The sequence below is a fragment of the Macrosteles quadrilineatus genome, unplaced genomic scaffold (genome assembly GCF_028750875.1).
Source record: "Macrosteles quadrilineatus isolate MER2022 unplaced genomic scaffold, UCM_ALF_1.0 Scaffold_8__2_contigs__length_117827958, whole genome shotgun sequence".
NCBI lineage: Eukaryota > Metazoa > Arthropoda > Insecta > Hemiptera > Cicadellidae > Macrosteles > Macrosteles quadrilineatus.
This window is the reverse complement of record NW_026542601.1, coordinates 86449671-86463656: the sequence shown is the minus strand read 5'-3', so window position 1 is coordinate 86463656 and position 13986 is coordinate 86449671. Positions and strand designations below refer to the sequence as shown.

The 13986-nt window shown below is 35.5% G+C and overlaps 1 protein-coding gene across 2 annotated transcripts; it reads right to left on the bottom strand.

Annotated features, from left to right (window-relative positions):
* Positions 1-2035: 2035 nt before the first annotated feature.
* LOC129000055 (heat shock factor-binding protein 1-like) lies at positions 2036-12753 on the bottom strand. Of its 2 annotated transcripts, none has more exons than XM_054426912.1 (3): positions 12546-12753; positions 8144-8210; positions 2036-2354 (listed from the first exon to the last, which is right to left on the bottom strand). In XM_054426912.1, exons 1-3 carry the CDS (start codon positions 12597-12599, stop codon positions 2266-2268), a joined length of 210 nt encoding a protein of 69 aa, XP_054282887.1. In that variant the 5' UTR covers positions 12600-12753; the 3' UTR covers positions 2036-2265. The 2 variants fall into 2 exon arrangements, with proteins under 2 accessions (XP_054282887.1, XP_054282886.1); XM_054426911.1 differs by having other exon boundaries at positions 12498-12739.
* Between the last annotated feature and the right edge of the window lie 1233 nt (positions 12754-13986).

Below are 13986 nucleotides of genomic sequence, written 5' to 3'. Positions count from 1 at the left end.
CTGAACCGCTCCTGAGGGTTTGAAAATATTGAATTAGCACAGAGACAACAGATGTTTGGAAAAAGTAGGGAAGACAACCTTGAAGATCTATATAAATGCAAGATGAATAATGATAAAATTAGATAAGCTGATGCTAATAGTAAAACCATAGCCTTCTCTTATACACACCGGGATAGCTATTGCTATGGTAATAACAGGAACTAGTGAACCTGAGCGGCTCAATGCCCCGCAAAATAACATAGGAATTTAGAAAACAAACTCATCGTGTTATATATTGAGTCGACTTCGAAAATTAAATACAGTAATAATAAAGCCTTAGAAGGGAAGCAGTCCAGCAATTTTCTGGCTGTATGTGTATTATATTTAGTAAATTAATAAGTGTTCAAGTTCAAGTATGTTATAGGCAGCGAGCAAGGTTATAGGGTAAACTTAGTTATTTTTTAAAGATTTTAAAAATACATTAACAAAACATTTTATTATATCCAACCAATAGGCCTATGTAGCCTATTTTGAGGGTCATAAAAATGCTGCTTCAAGAAAACACGCTTTTAGAAATAAACTTAAAAAAAAACAACATTTTTACCACAAAAGCACTTCCATGAATACTACCTACGATTTTAGTCTTAAAGTTACCTTCAGGAAGATTACCCTGGTCAGAGTTACTGTAGCGAATATGCGTATCCTATTAAAAGATGTAGCCTTGCTTAAAACAACATATAAGTTAATATAGTTGCTCATGACTGAAATTGGTCTGGGTAGAACCATGCTGCTCTTTAATTATACAGTGCTTGTGCTGCAAATGCCAAAGATAAGAGAAATTAGCATCTTTCCATTTTAAAAGGTAAGTTTGTTTTAGATGGGCACATTTTTATGCTCGAAATCCAAATATGTCCCCACTCACTTGTTCCAGTTAAGACTTTACATTCTATTATGCTGTTAACCGTTCTGATCACATGAAGCCTTGTACCATTTATGAGACCCTTTTTGATGTATTAATATTCCTCATCAATAAAACCACTGCCCCCTTTTATTCTTATTCTAATCTGTGTCTTGGCAATCCACTGAACTCTATATAAAAAAAAAAACTCAGTTGGATTTTCTAGAGGGGTGTCTCCGCCTTCGTCTGTTTTCGAGGACCCACTCTTCTTCCCCGTGGCATACTGACAATTAACTTGTCAAGTTCATGTAGTAATTCATTAATACTGTTGGTTTATAAAGAAAATTAGATAAAAGGTACTTGGCTTGGTGCTTTCATAACTGCAAACTCAAAATACACCCACAAGTAAAAAAGAATCAAGTTATTGGTAAAAAAAACTATTTTTGTGTAATATCTATTCATATGAAGTAGATGATTTGTTTAATTTGTCAATCAGCTGTTTAGTTTCAAATCAATTGATAATGTCAAAGATCTGTGATTTTTAATACATAAATTATTATAGTAAAGTTTTCTAAATCATGGTATCTCAACTAAATTTTACTATTCCCAGCATTAAAATAAAGTAGTAAGGTCCATTATGGGTAACCTTTAAGGTACACAATCCTTGATTGAAATGTAGTAAGTTATACATTAAGAGTCATAATACAAAGCAATTATTATGTAGTAGACTATGACTATTTTCAAGTAACAAACATATGTTTCTGTAAATACAAATTATCTCCCATGTTATCCTTATGGAGAAATACGAAACTTTAAAGGGCCCTAGGGCCTCACTCTCTAATTATTTCCCTAAAAAGAAAGTTTCCTGCACAACTTCACGTTAAGCTCTTTACAATGACACCAAAAACATGTCAATCGGTTCAGTAGTTTCGGAGGAGTAATTGTCACAAAAAACCTGCTTGCGTATTAAATAAGTATAGATAACAAACCTTAACATGAATTTAATTGATTTTAATTGTGCATACACTCCATTATAAATTAGTGTAACAGCTTTTTCAGAATACCAAACTGTGGCTGTGGCACTTTTGTCTCCCGGCGGCCTTAAATGAGGCTATTGTAAAACAGATTTGGTAGAGGGACTACAATAAACACAGCTGGTTGTATAAAAGTGTGTTATATCATACAAACTCAAAAAATAACAGGTGTATTAATAAAATAAATAACATAGTAGTCTAAATTTATAATAGAGTAATAAAAAAAAATTTGGAACCCTTTTGAACATGACTGCTATTTAAATATTACTTATTGATTCTTAAATGTGAGAGGTATGTAGAAGTACACTAAGTCACTGATAAATTTCAAGTCAAATAGGCTAAATCTTGAAGGACTTATTTTTCTGCTCCTTCGACACCTGCTTGGGTCATTAGATCTGAGATGTTCTTTTCCAAATCATCGATGCGGTTCCCCATTTCATCTAGTAAGAATCAGTTAAGGCACATAATACCAATCCAAAATTACACTTATAGAGAGTAAGACTAAGAATATTAGTGTTAGCACTCAGGCAACTAATGTAGACACGTAATATGATAACAGCAACAGCAAATCAGATGAGGCCACGAGTGTAACCAGGGGGCTACAATACCTGTGTGAAGGGTTGGGGTGAACCAAAGGCCTGTTGTATTAATGCGAAAACAACGTTCCTAAGCAATAGAGCGATAGCAATGGCCGATGGTTTCTTACTGAACTGTGTTGTATGGTGTGCATGAAGGCTGAAATCTGTTGATCTTCTGGTCTGGTATGGGTGAAAATCTCCATTCCTGGGAAGGTCCAGTTGGTCAGTGTAGTGAACAACTGTAATAATATAAAGTGCTATGACGTTTACAATCTGGACCTTCCCAGGAATGGAGATTTTCACACATACCAGACCAGATGAGCAACAGATTTCAGCCTTCCTGCACAACATACAACACAGTTCTGTAAGAAACCATTCTATATCGGTCATACGATTATCAATGCACTACCTTAAGACCGAGAGGAAACACACTAAAACAGGGACTGCAAGACTGGCTGGTGGAACAACCTATTTACTCAACCAAAGACCGAAGACCAGAAAATACTTGTAAAGCAAGAAATCTAAACAAACATGAGGCTATTGTATTTCTTGAAGAAAATGAAAATAATAACAAAGAAATTTGTCTATAGCCAAATAAGTATTCCAGCAAATGTGATTAGGTCTAGCTACCTTTCAATTTGGTACAAAATTTGTATTCAAAAATATTTTAATGGTGTAAGGCCTACTTTTTTATTTTGATTAAGTTTTTTGTAGCAAATCGCTTTATATTTTACAAACACTCAATTAAAAAATTGAGATTTAACATTTAATTTTTTTCTGAGGGATTCTTCAAACAAGGTAATTAAATCTAACGTTTTCAGTCTTTCCTTTAAATTTGGAATAATTAGGAACAAGGTAAGGGACCCCCTTAATAAGTTACTCGTAAATAGAAATAAGGTTCATTGGAAATTTAAACTCCTTAAAATGTAGAAAAAAACTAATAGTCCAGGCAAATTAGATCAAATATAGGGTGTGGCCCCCAAAAAATCGTCTAAAGCTGGAAAGTGTTTTAATATCTTTTGGGGGTCCCAAATAAGACTCCTGTGAGTTTGCGACGGATTCTGACGTCTGCTTAAGTTTTGGGAGTTGAAAAACTATGAAAATTTTGCACTTTTTTCAGTTTTTCACTTATAACTCCTAAATAACGAATCCTAAGGAAAATGTTCTTCAAAGGTGTCTTTTAGTGCATTCAATTTCGCGTCGATTGGTGTTAAATACGTCAAAATCGGCCGAGCCGGTTATCCGCTGTAGCTTTTCAAAGTTGGGATATTTTCATCAACATGGCCAAAATGTTGATTATTTGACCAGTTTTTGGCTTACAACTCCTAAACGACGCATGCTATACAAAAATGCACCTTTAGTTAGTTTTGAAAACACAAAATTCTGCGTATAGTGTTTTTTTTATTCATCAATAACGCTAATTGATTGCTACCTATATGGTCACCATTTCATTGAAAAAAGTATTAAAGTTAAAGTTGGGAAATTTTACTAAAATTGGTTACAACGTAGATCCTGTCCTTAAATGGATTATGAATTATTTGATAGTGGTTTATTCCATGATGGTCATCCAGAGGTTTATCTAAGGTGTGAAGAGAGTAAGACTTCCTATGTAATTTTAAGTCTAAAATTGTTGTCTGAGGTTCCGAAAATTCTAGGATTCATCCCAACCTCCCATTATATACGATCTGTCCCTGTATTCATCTTTCAGTTTTTGGCTTACGTCTTCTAACGCATGTTATAGAAAAAATGTACCAGTAGTTAGTTTGAAGAGCATAAACGTCTGCGTAGAATGTTTTCCAATTCATTAAGATCGGCTTCACCGTTTAACCGCTATTGATTGTTAACACTAGATCGGATGCTTGTCAAGTTTCCGAAGCTTAAAATCTTTACCTTTGAAATCTGGCAAACAACCAGCCTAATTACCGAAAACATAGGGGATATGGCAGTGAATCTATCAATGAATCTATCCACTAGTGTGACGTCATGGAACCTGCAGCATGGCCTATTTTTCTAGTGGGGCCTTGTCTGTACCATCGATCTCTATTTAATAGAGATCGATGGTCTGAACACGTCCTTAACTAATAACATTGACTATTGGATTCAGAAGAAGACATCCCATCTATATGGATCAGCTGCTGCCAATTTTTTACAAAAAAAAAAAAAAAACTAATGTAGTTGTCTAAGCCAGTCACAGATTGCTCTAGTGTCTAAAACTCTATTTTATACCTTGTTTTTTGTTTCTGACATAGTTACTGGGTCATAACAGTTCCTATAGCTCATAAAGTCATTCCATCAGTTGGTAAAAACTTGGTAAAAACCAACGTGTAATCGGCAGTAATCAGTAATTTATATCAGTGCAATCTGTATGTGGCTCACATCAACTAAGACAAATTTTATTAAAAACCTGACGACAACTTTAACATGGGGATGGAATGTCTTAAAACCACAACCACAAAATAAATTTACTATTCATTTTTATTTTCAGAGCAACACAGGTTTAAATATCAAATTATAAAACAATTGCTTAAAAGGATTGCTTCAATTTGTGTAAACAATGTCGTAAGCTCTTCAAAGGTTAGTTTTTGTTCGCCCATTGTTCTACAGAGATTCAGAGAGATAGGTATAGAAAATTAACGCCAATGGATTAACTCCCATCACTAAGGCTAATCCACCGTTTCGACAAGAACTTCTCAACTCCGTCTACCTATCTCGACTATCGTGTACTTGTAAAAAAAGGTTTACATTATCTTGCTACTTTTGAAATGCAGGGATATAATGCACTTCTGTCTGAAAGACTTGCAAGGGGCACGATTATCTCAATTCGATATCTGACGAAAAAGATGGTAGCGTATAGCGAATGTCACCATTTGTGGCAAGTCAAATAAGAGCAAGGGATGAATCCTTATTCTTAAGATTCCAATGATGAGAAGTAGATAAGTTATATGGTGAAATCTACGAAAACTCCCAATCGTTTTTTTTTTATAGGCTTAATACATAATAAGACTATGTACATCTGTCCCATTATTATCTTTCGTTTATTAAGCTAAAAAATAACATTTTTGCAACATTTAATAAAATCTTTCTCGTTGTAATATCTTTTTATATATTATAATCGATTAGCATAATTTTGGAGTGTCCAGAGATGGGATCGTATAAATGGGGGCTTAGGACGAATCCTAGAATTTTTGTAACCTCAGATAACAACATTAGATTTAAAATTACATAGGGGGTCTTGCTACCCTTCCCTTCACACATTCTTGGATAAACCTCTGGATGATGATACCCATGAAATAAACTATCTAGTAATTCATAATCATAATTCTAAGCCAAATTTTGTGTTTTCCAAACTAACTACAAGTGCTTTTTTGTATAGCATGCATCGTTTAGGAGTTGTAAGCCGAAAACTGGTCAAATAATCAACCTTTTGGCCATGTTGATGAAAATACAGTAGAACCTCAATTACTCGAACCTCAATATCTCGAATTCCTCAATATCTCGATTTTTTTTAAATCCCCTTGAAATCCACATTAATCATAATGTTAAAAGTACCTTTATAAGTCGAAGTTTCTAAATATTTAACCTCAATAAGTCGAATTTTAACAACTTTTGAACAGTAACATTCTACCTCTATAACTCGAATTTTCCCGTCATCGAGCCTCAGTAACTCGAAGTTTACCTTTATAAGTCGAAGTTCGCATGAATGTGCCTCAATAATTCGAAGTTTTGCCATAACAGTGCAAGTCAGTTGTGATTCCTGTCGAGACGTGAAAATCAAACTTCCTGTGTTTGCTTCCCGTGTCTGTTTGGCTAGGCACTGTAGTCAGTGTAGTTTACCCGTTTTGCCAAAGTAGATTCAGTACTTAACTACATTACGATGCATTTTGTTTATTATTTTAATCACACTAGAATTTTCCCTTTAAATATTACTCTCTACAGTCTACATACTTTTTGTATGTACAGTATTGTACCTATTCAGTATTTTTGTTGTTACAGTACCTAGCTTGTTTTTACAGTACATATAAAGAGGTTGACTAACGTTTGCTTTAATCAAACATTATACACAGTAAATGTAGTTCCGTGTATGGATGATATATACTGTATTATTGTTTTGTACAGTATTTAAACTATTTTTTTTGTCATTTAACATGTTTTTTATGTACTTTATCAAACTTATTGCCAAATAATAAATACAGTACTTTATGTGCATTCAAATTGTTTTATTTTGCTTCCAAAGTTACTCTTCAGTAAGTTACGTATAAATACAGTTTGAGTTCGATTATTAAGGTTTAACATGTATAAGTCGAGTTATAAAGGCCATGACGTAACATCACTGTCAGACCCCAACACCTCAGTATCTCGAACTTTTTCATATGGAACCTTCATAACTCGAACCTCACTAACTTGAAAAACTTGATAACTCGAATTTTTATCATAACCCCTTCAGATTCGAGATATTGAGGTCCTACTGTATCCCAACTTTGAAAACTTACAGCGGCTAAACGGCTCGGCCGATTTTGACGTGTTTAACACTAATCGACGCGAAATTAAATGCACTAAAAAACACCTTTGAACAACATTTTCCTTAGGATTCGTTATTTAGGAGTTTTAAGCGAAAAACTGAAAAAAGTGCAAAATTTTCATAGTTTTTCGACTCCCAAAACTTAAGCAGACGTCAGAATCCGTCGCAAACTCACAGGAGTCTTATTTGGAACCCCCAAAAGGTATTAAAACACTTACCTAACTTAGCTTTAGACGATTTTTTGGGGAGCATATGTCTAATTTGCCTGGGCTATAATGTATTCAGACAGCTTTAAATAGGTATTGATTTTAGTTCAAATCCACCAAACAGCTTCAAACTTTCAATTGTAAGGTTGAGAAAAGCGTTGTACCTCCACACAAGTTGTCTAATGTTAATTTTAGGTCAAAATGTAAGAACATTTTGTCCGTTTTCATAAAAGAATCCAATTGTACCGGTTGTCCACAAAGTCTTGGTCTGACTTATTAGCTTTGCTGTACGAAAACCATTAGAGCCACACTTAACTTGTATGCCATGTTTTGAAGGGAATTTAATAAAGTTTTTCTTAATAAAATTGGTAATACCTAAACACAGCTGATTGACAACAATACAATCATGATTCAATATAATAACAAATCAGAAATGGTGAGTTTACAAGAGAAATCACAGTTTGTGTTGTTTTTTCACGAAACCCAATCCCCTATAGCAGTTCAACGACTATCCATTTAAGTGGGAAGGTTAACAGACACAATAATTGTAGAATTTGAGGGAGTTAAAATCCCAGGACCGTGATTGAAAATGAAGGGACTAAATCTTTGGTGCGGTGTAATGCATGATGGAATCATAGGATGAATTTTCGTTGCCGAATTGAATTTGAATTTGAATTTTGAATTTGAATTTGACCTTTACTTCCCCGGTCGCTGGATCGGGCGTGATGGCCCGACCAAATGGCCACCTCGTCCCCACCATGTAACCCCCATGGGTATACTGGGGTATATATAAATACCCCGGGGGTAGTAACCCCCAGTATTATAATATCTTTCTACCCGTTCTAGAATTGAGATATAGTTTACAATCCCAAAATATTAAAGTTACAAAGTATAGCAAATGGTTTAAAACCTAATTGTTAAAAGGATATTCCTTGTGATGATTTGTTCTGACATGGTCTGGAATTTGTCTTGGGTCTGTTGAAGCAATGTTTGAATCTGAAAAAATAATAATAATATTAGTATTTTTTGTGAAGTTTATGGACACAAAACTGTTGGTTACTGTGCCATGAAATTTGGCACCTTAAATCACAGGGGTTCGTATTGAGCCTGGCATCTGAGACATAACAATACAAATATTGGGCCAATTAAACTGAAATTTAAAGCCTTGATTCAAACTGTATCGAGGCCAAGATTTTTCATTGTTATAAAGATTGTATTTGTTTTTTTGTGTTTGTTTGTATGCCATTGGATTTTTTTACCTTTTTTTTAAGGGGACGATCAAAAACCTGGTCTTGTTAGATAGCACCATTAATTAAATAATGGCAAATGTGTCCAATCTAATTTGAAATCCAACCAGTGATCTTCAGATTAAAAGGTAATCACTATTTACTTGGCTATCCAGCAATCATTTGCTATGGTTTCACATTTTTTACTTATGGCTTTACTAAAATATTGATCACATAGCAAAACAATTTAAATGATAAAATTTTCTGTACAAACCTTTATTTACTAAGTTGTATGTACATTTCTTATAAGTTTTGTAATTCATTCGGAAAGTTTACAGAAATGTTTTTAATAAATTTCATTATTAAGTGACTTTTTTTAAGTGATTTTTATATTATGAGGTAGGCCTAACTTATATTGTGAGGTACCCAATTTTGGGAGGTAAAAACGTACCATGAATAAACACAAACGTCTAAGTGTTAGCCATAGTTTAAACTGGGCCCAGTATGCAAAGGAAGTAGGCATAGACTCAAAACACAATAAAGAATAAACATACTCACACAACATATTTATTTATAATAACACTCCAAATCAAATCAAACCTACCAGATTACAGTTCACTTTGAGAGGATCAACACCATTTTACAAATAAATATTTAATACCAAAAACGATGTAACCCCTGAAACTGGTGTTTGGTGACAGACGAGAGACAACGACTAGACAATCAGACGGATCTTCGATCAGCTGTTGGCTAGTATTTTAATTTGCCGCAAGGAGCGTGTAAGCTTCAACCGAACCGTATTAATTCATTTGTATGCTTTCGACGAGGTAACTTCACTGTAACATATGCTACATTCGTAGGTATATAACTTATGCCAATCATTGTTGATTTATTACGAAGGTTAGCTATTCAATTGCTTTTACTTTGCTTTTGATAACTTTAAATTTAAGTTAGGCGTAGCCTAAATTAATGGGATAATTAAGTTACTTAATTTTTGCGAGCTTAAAAACAATAAGAAGTTACTGACCTCAGCAAACCCGTCATCAGCAGCTAAACAGCTTGGGGTGCACAGAAGGAGCCTCCCCGAAGATTGTGACCATTACACGCTATGAACGACATCACAATCGGGCGCACCCCGGGCAACGCTGACATGTCAGCGGCAAATCCTTCTACAGCCGGACGACTTCGAAAAATGAATCTGCCTAAACGGTCTTTTTCACGGCCATTAGTAACGATCTCGATTAATATCGAGGGAATATCGAGAGACAAAGAAGTATTACTGTCTGATATGTGCAAGACGTACGAATGCGACTTCCTACTTGTGCAAGAAACACACCGGGGCATTTTAAAACCTAGACCCAACATAGAGGGAATGAGACATTCTAGAGAGACCTCATGATCAATATGGTAGTGCTGTTTTTGCCAGGCCATACATTGACATCACCTCAGCTTCGCTTACTGAGAGGAACAATACTGAGATACTAACGGTCAGGACACCACAGTACAGTGTCACTTCTTTGTATAAGCCTCCCGAATCTCAGTATGTATTTACAGAGCCCGATAATCTATGCTATGATGATATTAATTAATTGGGGGATTTTAATTGTCAGAGCATTGCTTGGGGATACAAAGAGACACGTGAAAATGGGACAAAACTTGAAACCTGGGCTGAGGCAAATGACCTGCAGCTCATACACGATCCTAAGCTCCCTTTGCTCCTTTAACAGGTAGATGGAAGAGGGGTTATAACCCTGACAACATCTTTGTGAGCAGCAGGATTGCCTCCCAGTGTGAAAAGTCTGTAGGTGATCCGATTCCCCGAACTCAACACAGACCTATAATATGCACCGTTAGTGCTGTTGTTAAACCTGAAGTTGTTCCTCTAAGGCGCAGGTTTAATTTCAAAAAGGCCAACTGGATGGGTTTTAGGGAGATCATTGACAGAGAAATTGCCAATATCCCTCCACAACCTGATATGTATGACTCCTTCGCTAAGCTTGTCCAGCAGGTCTTGAGAAAAATGATACCTAGAGGCTGTCGAACCCATTACATCGCAGGACTCTCTGAAGAGGCAAAGCCACTGCTAGAACGATACCAAGGTCTCTTTGACAATGATCCCTTTGCTGAGGACACACTTCTAGCTGGTGAAGAGCTTATGTCAGTCATTGCCGAAAATCGCAAAACTAAGTGGTGTGATCTTGTGGAGAGTTTAGATATGCAGGTGAACAGCAGACGGGCCTGGAGGTTCCTCAAGAACATAAATGGAGATGCGACAAAACCAAAAGACATCTTTACAACGGTTACTGCCGATCAAGTCGCTACCAACCTTCTTTTAAATGGCAAAACCTATGGAAGGAAATACCGGGAGCCTGTTGTGCGTGATGTGGCAAGTGAGAATCATTTCCAGGAAGAACCATTCACCATGTCCGAGCTAACTGCAGTCATTACCAGCTTAAAGACTAACAGAGCTCCAGGTATTGACGAGATCAGAGTCGAACAACTAAAGAACCTAGGTAAAAATGCCATGCAATGGTTGTTGAGCCACATGAACATGTGCGTAAGCCAAATGCAAAGGCATGGAGGCTGCACTGCTCAAACCTGGGAAAGATCCAAAAGAACTTTCAACCTGTTTCTCTCTTATGCCACACATATAAAATATTAGAACGTCTAATACTCAATCGAATCGGCGATTTTCTGGAACCAAAGATCATTCCACAACAGGCAGGCTTTCGATCAGGCAAGTCTTGTTGTGGCCAAGTTTTAAACCTGACCCAGCACATTGAGGATGGGTTTGAGAGAAAACAGATCACGGGTGTCGCTTTTGTAGATTTAACAAATTCTCATTTCATACTGGGGCTCCAAACAAATTTATTTCTTTGGTTAGTACGTTATTTGAATTATTGATTACAGTAGGCCTATATACATGTTTGAGTTTTTATAAAGGGTGATAGATTACTGAGTACCGGTAGTGTAATAAAATTTAGTATTTCATATGCCTACATTGTGTCAGTTCAATCAGTTCCTGCCTATTCCCACACATTGTCAAGCGAGTATACTGAGCTAAGTTAATTCACTTTAGTTGTCATTTTTATTTTTCACGTTTAACGTAAAGTCAAAACCAAAATAAAAGTTTACACCTAAGACATAGCTGTTAATTAATAGCCCGGTAATACTGAACTTATACTTCTTAGATGTTATATTGCATTTTTTTGTCTTGTTTACCGAAATTAGACTAAATTGACCATACAGCTAATGGCAACTAAGGGACCTACAGTACAGTTTATAGTGGAATCCGACCACATTTTTTCCTTAAACGAATTGGTCAAATTTTCAGGATGGTACTGCTGATAGTCGTAATGCTCACTAGTGCAGACGTTAATCCACGCCAGGGAGTATCACATCCACAGTGTATGCCTATAATAATATCCACAATTCGTGACCCCCTGGTGGCTGGATTACAGGACGTTGTCACCATCCCAGTCCCAGTTATCATAAGTTAAATATGTTTGTAGGACAGTCCTCTTTTCGTTATGAATCTAACGATACCTGATGAGACATAACTTACATTCTATTGATGATAACCCAACCTAACATAACCGCCGCAGCGCGCTGTATAAGGGTTGCCTCTGTATAATACCAATGTACTAAGTTGTGTTTAAAGAATATAAAGATATTAGGTTTAGTACACTATTTTTGGGATAACAATATTGGGTAGGCTTCAATATCTGTTGGCACAAACAACCGAATGAAAATATCGATTATTCGATTGTTGCATACGATATATCGATCAATATTTTCATTCGGTTTGTGCACGATATTATTATTTATTGTTTCCTAACAGACTGACACTGCTGGGTTGCTCAAATCATTGCATAGCCTTGTATAAAATCTAGGTCTAGTAACTTAGCGTTACTCAATTGTCTGATAGGGGAACCTATTCATATTTTACCTGAGGGTAATCTACAAATTTTAGATTGTTGTAAAGTGTAGTTAAATGACAAAATTCTGCTTCAATTTAGCTGGAACACTGATACCCTAGTATAAATAACCAACTTACATATTGAGTCAACTCTTGTACATTCTTAGGGTCACTTGTTGTACCTACTGCAAAGTTTTGCTGTTCCTCAGTAGGCTTAACTTCTGGTTTAATGTCTGCCATGACTTCACTTCAATTTGAATATAGGCTTCAAACGTCCAGAGATTTCCACTTCAATTTTGTTTGGAAATAGATGTTACTTCCTGTCACTTCTCTTCTTGGTTAGATTTTTGCCTCCAATCAACAGACTACAAAGTCTACCGATTGACAGTTTTCGTTTTCAGTTCAGTCAGAAGAAAAGAAGCTGCGTTCCGTTCTAGATTGAAGATAACCAGCTGTTCATGAATCGCCAACTACATAAAAAAGATCTTACAAAATGTCAGTGCTGTAGGTTATTATTAGTGTATAATATTACCATTGATTAAAAAGGTACTCTCTAATAGATTTATCAATCATCCTTATGGGTAAAATATATAAAATATGAAACAAATATTAGTACACTAGTACATGCTACATATTTTACTATAGAACAAGGAGCCCAGTTGTACACAAATAAAAGTTAGTAATTATTTTACTTTTATGTACGTGATACTTTTACTAACAATCCTTTGACATACTATTACAAAATAGCTTTCCGGTGTTGCATTAATAGACTAGTAAAATTGTTGGTTAACCTAGAAGTAATTGTAATATAATTTCTGTCAATGGATTCTTATGTAAAAATGGCTGAAAAAAACGATGGTGAAAAGTCTACCACTCTACGGAGTTGCGTTAGCCTTGTATGAAAGGTTTTTTTTTAAAATGGCTACCGTAAATATGTATGTTTTTAGCCAATAAGTCCTAAACTATTACAGGTAGCTTAAATAAGCAAATGAGTAAATTATAAAGAATTAAATTGCGCAACTTTTGGTATATAATAAGTTACAAGTCCTTACATTCTTACAAGAAAATAATGTAGTCAAACAATTTTAATAGTTTATTGTTATTCAGAGAAATTTTGAGCTATAGATTTTAAGTTGGCAACAATGATTGTTTTGTACCAGCTGAGAGTTCTTATTGTTGTTGTTAATATTTCAACATGTTTCTAGTTTACTTTCATGTTCAGTAGTGATGTTTTTAATTATTCAATTTCAGTGAAATTAGTGTTGCGATAGGGATGTTAATCCCCATTAGTATGACAATTGAAAATAGAAAAATGAATATTGAAATGGGAGCCTACCAGTAGACCGACAAGATACTTTGTCGTCTGGCCACTAGACCGTCTTTTTTAATTAAATAGATAAATGCTGAAAACCAGTACGTCGACAAGTTATTTCATCGTCAGTCCAGTTGACCGGCCTGTAAAACTAAATTATTATATTCGAGAAACCAACTTGTCGTCAATCCTCCCGACCGACTTACCACTTGCTCGTCTTTTAGGTGGGGATAGGGGGCAGAGTGGGAGGAGCTAACCGGGGATTACCCAGGAGTTTGAGGCGCTTCTCATGGTTGAACCACCTCACTCGAGGCT